Genomic DNA, 13,046 nt, shown 5'->3' with positions numbered 1-13,046 from the left:
TCAGCCACGTGCTCTGTGGGTAGCCCTTGTTCCCAAGGAGCCAACCCTGCAACCTCTCTGGACCCTGGAAAATGCCAGGGATCTGAGACTGGCTTAGAATATAGGAGTAGTGGATGCTCCCTGGGAATCGTGCACGGATCTGTAGGATATGTTTGTGGTGGTCGTACACCAGCTGAACATTGTGAGCGGAAGCCTTTGCAGTTGACACAGTTGAATGCTTGTTGCCATGGAGATCTAAGCGCCAAGTGAGTGCAGTCGATGGCACCATACACCTGTGGGAAACCTGAGATCTGTGCAAATCCCAGCACTCTTACGTACTGGCTTTCCTGATTCCGGGCGAAATGCACAAAGTTCTGTGCCTTTGCGAAGAAGGCATTCGTGACCTCCTGGATACAATTGTGCGTCAAAGCTTGCGAGATCCCACACAGGTCACCTGTGTAGCCCTTGAAGGAGCCACTGAGGTAAAAATTGAGCCACGGTCACTTTCACGGCCACTGGCAGAGGATGCCCTCCATTTCCCCATGGTACCGAACCCTGCAGCAGGTGGCATATGTGACCGACCAGTTCCCTAAACATGCGCCGTCTTCAGCAACACTGGTTATCGGTCATCCGCGGGAATGACAGGCAGCGTCTACAGATCCTAGGTCTAGCAAGATGCATACAAGCACCAGCTCACTGTGGAGCTTCAGCTGTGTGTGCAGCAGGCCCTGCCACCCATTCATCTTGCTGAGTCAGGCGCTTCCACTGCTCCCTTCTTCTCTGGCCTCTGTAAGCCATGAAGCACACCGCTAAATCACCAGGCTCCATGATCCTGATGTTCTCCCCCTCCAGGATCAAAGAGAGACATGAGTGGGTTAGCATGGGTATACTAAGAACCTCTCTTAGTTAAGTCTGAAGGCCCCTTCACGCATGCAGGAGAGTGCTGGCCACCACTTGGATGTCCAGTGTGTAGAGCCCTCATTGGCTGTCCGAAAACCCACCCACGTCTGCCCCACTCCACTTGTCCGATTGGCGGCAGCTTTTCCCACTGGACTGCATACTTTACTCTCAGCTCAGGTGCAGGCATTCTCCTATCCCACACTGCAAGGCTGTGCTGTTAGCTTGAACCATAATGGATACTAGTCCAAACCTGAATAAAGACATTGCAAGGAGCTGTGAGCACCTCCACCAGTGACTGCGCCATAGCCACCTTTTACAAAGGGATTGTACAACTTGCCCAGTCAGCCAGTTGCTCTGCTGCCCCCTAAAATGCACACTAATTTGCATTCTGCACCTGAGCAGTGAAAAGCTCTGGAGCATTTGGTGGCCCTTTTCATGCTTTTGCATTGCTTGAGTGGGCATAAAAGCTTCAAAGGCCCAACTCCACGCTTGTCAATGGAGCTGCAGCTGAACGGCCTCAGCTGCGGAAAAATGCTCACTTTTGATAAGCTTGTCCAAGTATGTGGCTGCTTGCCTCACCCCCTTTCCCCCACCCACCACCCAGCATGTGCTTGAGTATTTCCTTCAGTCTGTGCTGTCATGCCTGACCCCCCATCCCCCTGGCCTTACCTGCACAGGAGCCCTTGCCCCGGCACCGCACTGAAAGCCAGCCGGGAAGCAGCGACATGTCTATGCCCCCCTCGAATGCACGGCTCCTCTTCCATGATGTCCTACGGACAATGCTCATGAGCGCTGCACAAGTTTGTGTGCACTCACCTCAGAGTTCCACTTGAAGTTCAGGTTGCCAGGTTCATACCTTTTAAACGCAATCATGAAGCACGCCGTTTTGAAGTCATGCCGACAGGGGTGTAAATTTGACATGGGATGATTCCAGCGAGCAGGGCTTATAATTAGATGCAAATGTATTAAAATGACGTTCTCAACATGCGGCAGTGGGAAACGTGGCCCACCATTGACGGGTGGAGCAGACAATTGCAAACTGGTTTCATGACAGCATAAAACCAATTTTTGGCCTTCTCGCCTTATTGTGCCCCCACCCCTGCCCGCCATGATGCCTGACACCAAGGGGGCATAAAATTCTGGCCAAAATTTTCTTCCTGTCTATCCATTGATTTGCCACTTGTTAGACAGCCGCTAGTAGAAAATGGACAAGAATTTCATTTCGCCTGAACTTGGCTGCAGTGTAACTTTTAAGGGCACAGGGACCAATGGCGACAGACCACCCTCCTACGATGAACAGTTGCTTCATTTAGTATAAATAAGGGGGCAGGAATAACCTGCATGCAAGTCACCCTTATGAAATTGGTGTCAGTGGTTGCTTGGTGGTTTGCACACTGAAACTTACTGAAAGGGCACGGCAATGTTAAGGTAAGTGTACGTCAGTCACCTTGTAACTATCTTTCTTGTGTTCTTTTTTCCCCTTCTGGCTGTAAATCATTTTATGCTCCCAGCACTAGTGGGTTTCACAATGGGAACACTTCCATTGATGGTTAGACGAAGAGGGAAATCAATATTGTAATCGCAAGTGGCCATCCACTGCGCATATGTGCAAATTAACTATTAGAAAACTAGATGAAAACTACAGTAGAGTCTGTGTAAGAACTGCCACCAGTATTCGGGATGAAATTACACAGACAACGCAAAGCCTTTGTTGTGATCTCCGCTGGCCCCTGCTGTGCACAGAGTCTCATTCTAAATTTGCACTTCATGCCTTTTCTTTTTATCCTTCTCATTGCCATGCCTGTCCTGCAATCTTGTTTCCAAATCCTTATTTACAAAGTGCAGGTTGTTTTTCTTAGTTGTGAAATGTACCAGTTAATTGTCACTTGTCTCGCCAAAATCCTATTTCAGTTATGCCTGCTGAGCTCTTCGGTTGCATGTGCTGTCACTGGAACTTTCTAGCAAGGTACCTGCCAGCATAGGTCATCTTCACGCAATATACGCCTTGCATTTTACAACCTGTTCCAAACTCTCCAATTATGAGTGCTGGAAAGTGATCCTGGAAGAAAACACAGGGATGTTTGATCCTCCAAGTGCAGCCAGTGCGGTCTACGTTCAAATCACAAGGGCAAGTGGAGAGAAAATTGAGTCCATGTCTTGGATAATATTGTCCCAAACGAAGCTGCTAAGTCATCCTCTGCTTAGAATTGTGGAAACAAGTGAAATTATTTTGGACTCTCTTCTACCCATGTCACTATGCAGTTGCAGAAAACCCCTGCTCCTCTATGGTCTTTGTTATTGTCTGTGGTTCTTAGTTTTGTATAGGAATAGTTGGCATTTGTTTTTTCACAAGAAGCCTTATTATTTATTAATTTTGACACCTTTTGGTTTTTCAGTGAACGTATCAGCATGCGCCAGTCCCAGGTGGACAAACTTTATGCTGGCCTGAAAGACTTGGCTGAGGAGAGAAGAGGGAAACTGGATGAGAGGTACCGCCTTTTCCAACTAAACAGGGAGGTGGACGATTTGGAGCAATGGATAGCCGAACGTGAGGTGGTCGCTGGATCACATGAACTTGGGCAGGACTATGAGCATGTTACGGTAAACGTTCATCTCAAAAGTATCTTATTTTATAATTTTTGGAGTTTCTTTTGTCTGATTAATCAGGATTAGAATCTAATCTTAATGTTACTGGATCATTCTTATCAGCTCTGCTTATTATAAATACATGTACATGGTACTGTACTTCTGTGGAAAACTTTTCAGTTGCCCATTAATTTTGCCATCTTTTCTTACCTCTGGAGGAAATGATTTACTGAAATTTCTTGAGTCAGAGCTGTTATTCAAGTGTTGGTTATTGTGACAACCCGATTTTCTTCCATATTAGAGTGCTAAGAATGGTGTATTTGCAGTGATCGCAAGGAAGACCTTAATTTTTTTACTACTTCACCTTCCCCACCCTCCTCCTCCTTCACCTTCCCCACCCCTTTGCCTCTCCTCCAATATTGTGGGTGGTCTGTTTGTTGTTTGTTTCAACCTATGGTATCTTAAAAGGGACAGCTCATGAGTGGCCTGAGCAATGTTTTCTGAGTTGCTGCATGCCAGTGAATGCGCACTACTTAAAGTGAACATTGCTGTCCTCCTCCTCCCTCTCCCTAGCCCATCTCTCAGACTGAAGCAGACCTTTGACAAACTTGCCATCCTATTTGACCCTGAGCTGAACTTCTGACCTCATATCCCCTCCATCACAACGACTGCCTACTTCCACCTCCTTAACATCACCCAGCTCTGCCCCTGCCTGAACTCATTTACTGCTGAAATTATAATACATCCCTTTGTTATCTCAAGACTTGATTATTCCAATGCTCTCCTCGCTGTTCTCATACCCTGCATCCTCTGTGAATTTGAGCTTGTCCAAATCTCAGCTGCCTGTATCCTAACTCTGAGCAAGTCTAGTTCTTTTACCATCCCTGTGATCTCACTGGCTGCTGCAAACCAAAGGTTAGCTACCAGTCCACTGACAACATGGCTCATGACTCCGATGCATAACCCATGCACATGTGTGCAGCATGCATACAATGAAAGTCATGCTGCCACACAGAAAATGTGATAAGCACACCATTGGCAGGCTGAAAGAACGTTTCTACCTGGACCACTGAAGGAACCTTGTATTCACTCGGCAGAGCTGATGTCAAGATTCTTGGTGAGCTGCTGCATGTTGCAGGACTTCAGCATGATGAGGTGACAGCCTTGCTACCAGCTATACGGCAAGCAGCTGAGGACAAGGAAGGGAGCAGGAAATCTAGACAGCCCCTTTCTGCCCAGGTTGTTGGTGAGCAATTCATCCAACTGTGAAACCAATGAACGCAATCCCCATTGACCAACAGTCACACACCTTACCTTCCCTCTGTTAATGACCATCACAGTGCTGCTTAGCCACATGTAAAAACCATCACAAAATAAACATTCTAAACCAAATTTATAAATCAAAACATCGGGTATTGCATACAAATGTAAACTCTTTTGGTGTCTGTCTCCTGTGTGCCTTTGCTTCTTGTAGTGTTCCTATGCAGTGCTGTCCCAGTTACAGCAGCACAGCTGGTGGAAGGCTTCTGACTTCCGGTGGAGTAGACTTAGGTGACCTTGAAGGCAAACTCAAGCAGGTGTGGGCTTGCAAGGCCTGGCTTTAGACTATACCACCTCAGCATGGACTGTGGCAGTTTGGGTTGAATGGCTGACAGGCAGTAGCAAGGACATTGGCGCAGTGGCAGTGGTGGGATCACGGATACTGTCATCCTGGGGGGGCAGCAGATTTATGCTCTACGAAGCCACTGCACTCCCATAGGGCAGCACTTCAACAATCCTAGTAATCATTTGAAGGACAGCTTACTTGTTTGCTGTGACACCCTGCAAGCCCTTTGAATATTGGTACCCATAACCAAGATGGCAGCAAGTTGAGCTTTCATAACCAATGTCTGAGCTTCCACTGCAACACTTCAGATTGGATGGCTTTTGCAATGGAAGCTAAGACATATGCCATCAGTTGCTGCATCATCATTAGTTTTCTAAGTGTGCTAATGGAGTTAGCCACCAGTTCCATGCTGGAAACAATGGACAAGCTCTGTACAAAACATTGTGCCAAGTTGGTGCGGGGCTGCTCCTTCCTCCTTGGTATTGACTGCAGGATTGGCAGGCCTGCCAATGTACCATGCATTTCATTGTGCATACCCGTTGATTTTCTTCTGGAACCTGTCATACTAAGTGTTCACTGAGTGCTTTGCAACAGAAGCTATGTGCGACCATGCCTTCTAGCGAGCTGGCTCTTGTGCTACCTTTGTCCACTGTTCTGGCTGCAAAATACTCTTTTTAATTTATTCGTTCATGGGATGTGGACGTCGTTGGCTAGGCTAGCATTTATTGGCCGTCCCTAATTGCTTGAGAAGGTGATGGTGAGTGACCTTCTTGAGCTGCTGCAGTCCATGTGTTGAAGGAACACCCACATTGCTGTTAGGGAGGGAGTTCCAGGATTTTGACCCAGTGACAGTGAAGGAACAGCAATTTAGTTCCTAGACAGGATAGTATGTGACTTGGAGGGGCACTTGCAGGTGGTGGTGTTCCCCTGCTCCTGCTGTCCTTGTCTCCTTCGAGGTGGTAGAGGTCGCAGGTTTGGATGGAGCTGTTGAATGAGCCTTGGTGATTTGCTGCAGTGCACTTTGTAGATGGTGCACACAGCTGCCACTGTGCATCGGTAGTGGAGGAAGCGACTGTTTAAAGTGGTGGATAGGGTGCCAATCAAGTGACTGCTTTGAGCTGGATGGTGTCAAGCTTCCTGAGAATTGTTGGAGCTGCACTCCTCCAGACAAGTGGGGAGTATTCCATCACACTCATGACTTGTAACTTGTAGATGGTGGACATGCTTAGGAGATTCAGGAGGTGAGTTACTTGCTGGAGAATTCCCAGCCTCTGACCTGTGCTTGTAGCCACAGTATTTATATGGCTTGTCTTTTTCAGGTTGGCAAGCTGTAACTAGTGGAGTGCCACAGGGCTCAGTGCTGGGTCTCAATTATTTACAATCTATATCAATGACTTGGAGGAAGGAAATGAACATATGGTAGCTAAATTTGCCAATGACCCTAAGATGGTTAGGAGAGTAAGTTGTCAAGAAGAGGTAGTGAGCCTGCAAATGGATATAGACAAATTAAGTTATTGGACAAAAATTTGGCAGATGGAGTATAATGAGAAAAATTGTGAACTAGTTCACTTTGGCAGGAAGAATAGAAAAGCAGTATACTATTTAAATGGAGACAAATTGCAGAACTTGATGGCAAGGAGGTATCTGGGTACGTCAGGAACACTTTGTACAATTTTGGTCTCCTTATTTGAAAAAAGATAAAATCGCATTAGAAAGCGTTTCCGAGAACGTCCCCTCGACTCATTCCTGGGATGAAGGTCCTATCTTATGAAGAAGGATTGAACAGGTTGGGCCTATACCCATTGGAGTTTAGAACAGTGAGAGATGATCTTATTGAAACATAAGATCCTGAGGGGATAGAGTGAATAGCTGGGAGGATGTTCTCTCTTACATTAGAGCAAACATATGAATTAGGAGCAGGAGTAGGCCGTTTGGCTCTTCGAGCCTGCTCCACCATTCAATAAGATCATGGTTGCCTTCACTTGCCTGCCTTCCCCGATAACTTTTGACTCCCTTCTTAGTCAAGAATCCTTCTAACTCTGCCTTGGAAATATTCAATCAGCCCACCTCCACTGCTGTCCAGGGAAGAGAGAGAATTCCACAGCATCACGTACCTCAGAGAAAAAATTTCTCCTCATCTCCATCTTAATGGGAGACCCCTTATTTTTAAACTGTGTCCCCTAGTTCCAGACTCCCCCACAGGGCGAAACATCCTTTCAGCATCCATCCTGTCAAGTCCCCTCAGGATCTTATATGCTTCAATAAAATTGCCTCTCATTCTTCTAAACTCCAATGGATACAGGCCCAACCTGTAGAGCCTTTCCTCATGGGATAGCCCCCTCATTCCAAGAATCAGTCGAGTGAACCTTATCTGAACTGCTAATGCAATTATGTTCTTTCCTAAATAAAGAGACCCAAAATGTACACAGTACTCTAGATGTGGTCTCACCAATCCCTGTACAACTGTAAGAAAGCATCCCTCCTTTTATATTCCATTTCCTTTGCAATAAATGACAATATTCCATTTGCCTTCCTAATCATTTGCTGTACCTACATAGTAACTTCTTGTGATTCATGTACCAAGATACCCAAATCCCTCTGCATCTCAGAGTTCTGCAATCTCTCTCTATTTAAATAATATGCTGTTTTTCTATTCTTCCTGCCAAACTGGACAAGCTCAGATTTTCCCATATTATATTCCATCTGCCAAATCTTTGCCCACTCTCTTAACCTATTTGTATCCCTTTGCAGACTCCTTATGTCCTCTTCACAAGTTCTTGTGGGGGAGATTAGAACTAAGGGAAACAGTTCAAGAATAAAAGGTCTTTCTTTTAAGACAAAGATGAGAATTTTTTTCTCTGAGGGTTGTTAATATGTGGAATTCTCTTCCCCGGAAAGCAGTGGAGGCTGGGTCATTGAATTTATTCAAGGTAGAGTTAGATAGATCTTTGATAGACAAGCGAGTCAAGAGTTATGGGGGGTCATACAGGAAAGTGAATTGAGACCACAACCAGATCAGCCATGTTCTTATTAAATAGCAGAGCAAACTTGAAGGGTCGACTGGCCCTCTCATGCTTGCCTGTTCTACATTCAAATAGTTGATCCCCTGGCTTGATGGTAATGATAGAGTGGGGGATATGCCAGGCCATGAGGTTATAGATTGTGGTTGAATACAACTCTGCTGCTACTGATGACCCACAGTGCCTCATGGATGCCCAGTTTTGAGTTGCTAGATCACATGAGGCCTGCTGCCCTGCATCAATATTATCAAGCTTTCCTCTATCTCCTGATACAAGCCCCACAGCCAGAACATAATATTAAACATCAGCTTGAGGGTGTGTGAGATGTAGGTTCATTTACAAACGTGCAATGAATATTTACATACACAGGAATAAGCTACTCACCCATGTGACCCTCTTGGTGACCACTGTGGAGATTTTTTTGACTTATGAGTGCTCAGGCACAGTGCTCCGCCCTTGCTTGCTGCTGCACAGGAGAGGGACTGCTGATATGCCACATCCCTTGCCCTGGATGACTTCGGCAGGCATCCTCTGAGCAGTGGCGGCCTTGAGCGGCCCACCACTTTAGAAGTTCCCTCCTGAGAGAGAGGCACCGCACGAGGACTGTGTCAATGGCAGATGGACAGAGGAGATGCTGACCCCGTCAGAAGTGCGTTGAGATGTGCTTCCAGATTGTGGCAGCTGCTGCTCATCCTCCACCACTAGGGCCGTTTGGTCCCCCCTGCCAACCAGTGAGGTGCCAGAAGCTGGGTCACCACCCATGCTCTCAGTTCCCTTGTCACCTTCACTCTGGGCCCTGAGCTCAGAGTCAGGGTGATGGTGTGCAAGTCTGAGAACATACCAACGATTGCGTCTGCAATACGCTCAGTTTGCCCTTCCAGGACAGTCGCCAGCTAGTCTTTGGAGGAAGCTTGGCACTCTGACGAGTGCTTGATTTAACCTTGAAAAGCGTGAGGTGATGACAAGGCAAGGGAGTACATGATGAATGGTAGGATCCTACGAAGTACAGAGGATCAGAGGGACCTTGGTGTGCATGTCCATAGACCCTTGAAGGCAGCAGGACATGTGGATAAGGTGGTTAAGAAAGCATATGGGATACTTGCCTTTATTAGTCAAGGCATTGAATACAAGAGTAGGGAGGTTATGATGGCGCTGTGTAAAGCATTAGTTAGGCCACATCTGTAGTACTGTGTGTAGTTCTGGCCGCCACGCTATAGGAAAGATGTAATTACACTGGAAAGGGTGCAGGGGAGATTCACCAGGATCCTGCCTGGGCTGGAGTGTTTCAGCTATGAAGGGAGACTAGATAAGCTGGGTTGTTTTCCTTAGATGGAAGGCTGAGGGGGGACCTGATTGAGGTATACAAAATTATGAGGGGCATGGGTAGGGTAGATAGGAAGAAAGGTTTCCCCTTAGTGGAAGGGTCAATAACCAGGGGGCATAGATTTAAGGTAAAGGGCAGGAGGTTTAGAGGGGATTTGAGGGGGAAAAAAATTTCACCCGGAGGGTGGGGGGCTATCTGGAACTCACTGCCTGAAAGGGTAGTAGAGGCGGGAACCCTCACAATATTTAAGAAGTATTTAGATGAATATTTGAAACGCCATGTCATATAAGGCTATGGGCCAAGTGCTGGAAAATGGGATTAGAGTAGATAGAGGCTTGATGACCGGCGCAGACACAATGACCTGAAGGGCCTCCTTCTGTGCTGTAAGACTCTGACTCTGCAGTGCACATGACCTGGATGGATGTGGATGTGGAAGACTTGTTCAAGTTCGAAAAGAATGCCATCTCTTCTCAGTGACAAAGTTTGGAGACAGCAGAACTCGAATGCACACTCACCTTAAAGCCTGGAAATAGCTGAAGTCCAAATGATCTTCCAAATTCTGAGTAATGCTGGCATTTACTGTGTCCCCTGAAACTCCCGTGCGCCCTTTTAAATTACTGGCCATGACCTCATTCTGGGCCACGGCCAATGACCTCAGAGGCCGGACAGCCCACCCTCCATCACTGATTGGGCGGGATGAAGGCCTCAAAACTGCCCTGCAAATTCAAGTGCTCCAATTAGTGCATTATCGAAGGTGGGCCCAGAAGTTGGAAGGCCGCTGACTTCTGGGTGCAGAACCCGCCCTCGGTGCCGCAGTGTTTTATTCAGGCCAATGTTTCTTCTTCTTTAATGTTTTGCTGTTGCACCACTACCTGGCCAGATTAAAGTTCTTTGGGTATCTGATGGCAAGCGTCATCTTCTGCATAAACATAAGGACATGCAGCTGCACCTCTCTCCTGCCAGTTAGCACTTGCTGCCTCTGTTTGTCCAACACCTTGTCCTACAAGAGAGAGGGAAATATGCCAGTGAGTATGGTGTGGTCGTAGTGGCAGTACATGCAAGGTGGGAGGTGTGGATATGAGGCTTCCACCAGTGCTAAGTGTGTGAGGATGATGTGAAGCTGTGAATGTTGGGCATGGGTCATGATTGATAGAGATTATTGATACGTGTTGAAGTGTGTTGGGACATTTCATTATATTAAAGGCACTGTATAAATGTACGTTTTTGCTGTGAGTGATAGGTAAGCGATGGAGATGTGATGCATTGAGCATTGTCTGAGGGTTGTTTTCGTTGGAGCAGAGAAGACTGAGGGGCGACCTGATCGACCTGTGCAGCACCACAGGAAGTCATCTAGCGTTTCATGAAAATGTGTTGTTTCATTTAAAATATTTGGAGCTTGAGCTAAGCAACTAAATAAAAAATGTTTTAAGAAATGTTATTTCTTTTCAGATGCTGCAAGAGAGGTTCCGTGAATTTGCCCGTGATACTGGTAATATTGGTCAGGAGCGAGTTGACAGTGTGAACCGTATGGCTGATGAGCTGATCAATTCGGGACATTCTGATGCTGCTACAATTGCTGAATGGAAAGATGGACTCAATGAAGCTTGGGCAGATCTTCTTGAGCTTATTGACACCAGAACACAGATTCTGGCAGCTTCTTACGAATTGCACAAATTTTACCACGATGCTAAGGAGATCCTTGGACGAATTCAAGACAAGCACAAGAAGCTTCCAGAGGAACTAGGACGAGATCAGAATACTGTGGAAGCATTGCAGAGAATGCATACAACATTTGAACATGACATTCAAGCTCTTGGTACTCAGGTAAAATATCAAATGTCCTCAATATGGTTAATACTAATAAAATAACAGCCACAGCTTGGGATTGTTAACTTTTCTAATGGAATATTCTATAGCCACAGTGCAGTTTCAAATTTATTTTTCCATAACTGGGGCTTCAGAGTCAAGGTGGTATCACTTATGCTTTTGAAGATTACTACACAATGTGGGTACGATATGATATAATGGTGATTTATTACAAGAACCATTATAGATTTCCGTGTACAGACCATTATTAGACATGATGTTCATTCCCAAGAGTGAGTGACTCTTTTCATTTTACTTCTCAGGATATGCACATTTTATTAGAAAAATATATTTGGTTTATTTTCTTCCACTCCAATCTCCTAGATGGCACATAAAATCCAGCCCAGGTTACCTTTGAGAAGACGTGCTGCCAGATTTCCGCCAATGCGTCTTGATAACTGAGGGTGACAATTATGTTTTTTAAAATTAAAATGGTATTTCTCATCCTTCTATTGGCCTGCATCTCCAGACAAAGGACTGAGCAGGTAACCTGCTCCAGCACACTCTGTGTCACTTTGAAATTGGAAGCTGAGACCTGTACATGATTGAAGGGCCTTTGATTTTTTTCCATCTTCTGTGGAGAAGCAGCAGGTCTCCTCTCGACATATTGTCATCACTATATGGCAGAAGTTGATGCCTCACTGCGAACATAGAAATCTGCATACTACCGCTTGATACCCTGCAGATCACAACATTTTAATCCACTTTAACATCAAACATTACTCTGCAGTCACACATACAGTGAAGATCAAGCTGTCATGCATTAAATTAAAAACAAACTGTGTTAATAACTATGCCAGAAAAATAATTTCACAGTCTCGAAGAATAATTTTTGCAGTTGTCTGTAAATGTTCTCCCTAGTAATTCTAAATTGTTGTATACCTTTTAATTAATGGTCTTTTAATTCTTTGAAAGAAAATTAATCAAACATAGTTGCAGCTTTTTTTTTTAAATACAGGAAATGGTTTTAATGGATCCTGAATATAAATCTGCAGGTTACAAATACTTGTACTGAGGAGGAGGGGCTGGTTACAATAATAGCCTTACAGATGACTGAGTAATTTGCTTCGGTATTAATTCTATTGTCCCTGTTTTCTCACCTTGATAGAATGGAACTTTTGCAAATACATGGAAATGAAACTAAGAAATTGTTGGAGATGTTAAACTTTTCTGTTTCTTCTTTAAAAGGAAAATGTGTAATCTTATTTTACATACAAGATATGGGATTTACATAAATTGTCATACTTGAAGTCTTTGGAAAACAAACAGTGCTTTTAGCATGAACATTACAACAAGATTAATAGACACAACTTCAAAAAAAAACTGAGATTATATACTGCTTGCTTCATATTCCATGGTCCCTGGCTATCTTACACAAAGTTACTGGTTTAATTTGTACCTGTTAGCTTTTGCATAGTCTTTGGGTTAGATGCATTATGGTAACTATGAAGCTAATGAGAGTAAGAATAAATGATTGTGGTATATTGCTGACATATTGTTATGTTATAGGTAAGGCAGCTGCAGGAGGACGCTGCTCGTCTCCAGGCTGCTTATGCTGGTGACAAGGCTGATGACATTCAGAAACGCGAAGCAGAAGTATTGGAGGCATGGAAGACACTTCTTGATGCATGTGAGGCTCGGAGGGCAAAGCTTTTTGATACTGGTGACAAGTTCCGCTTCTTTAGCATGGTGCGTGATCTCATGCTTTGGATGGAAGATGTTATTCGGCAAATTGAGACCCAAGAGAAACCAAGGTAAAATTAGT

The 13,046-nt window shown here is 45.1% G+C and overlaps 1 protein-coding gene across 4 annotated transcripts in view; it reads left to right on the top strand.

The window, feature by feature from the left end:
- The window catches only part of sptbn1 (spectrin, beta, non-erythrocytic 1), a 278,283-nt gene that overhangs the window by 244,558 nt on the left and 20,679 nt on the right, over nt 1-13,046 (top strand). For all 4 annotated transcript variants that reach the window (XM_078556981.1, XM_078556983.1, XM_078556982.1 and 1 more), the window contains 3 exons: nt 3,276-3,480; nt 10,865-11,239; nt 12,791-13,035. In XM_078556981.1, the coding sequence (XP_078413107.1) occupies nt 3,276-3,480; nt 10,865-11,239; nt 12,791-13,035 (825 nt within the window). The remainder of the gene's footprint in view (nt 1-3,275; nt 3,481-10,864; nt 11,240-12,790; nt 13,036-13,046) is intronic.

The sequence above is a fragment of the Cetorhinus maximus genome, chromosome 14, assembly GCF_964194155.1.
Source record: "Cetorhinus maximus chromosome 14, sCetMax3.hap1.1, whole genome shotgun sequence".
NCBI lineage: Eukaryota > Metazoa > Chordata > Chondrichthyes > Lamniformes > Cetorhinidae > Cetorhinus > Cetorhinus maximus.
The sequence above is the reverse complement of the archived record's forward strand: the minus strand, read 5'-3'. Positions and strand labels throughout refer to the sequence as shown.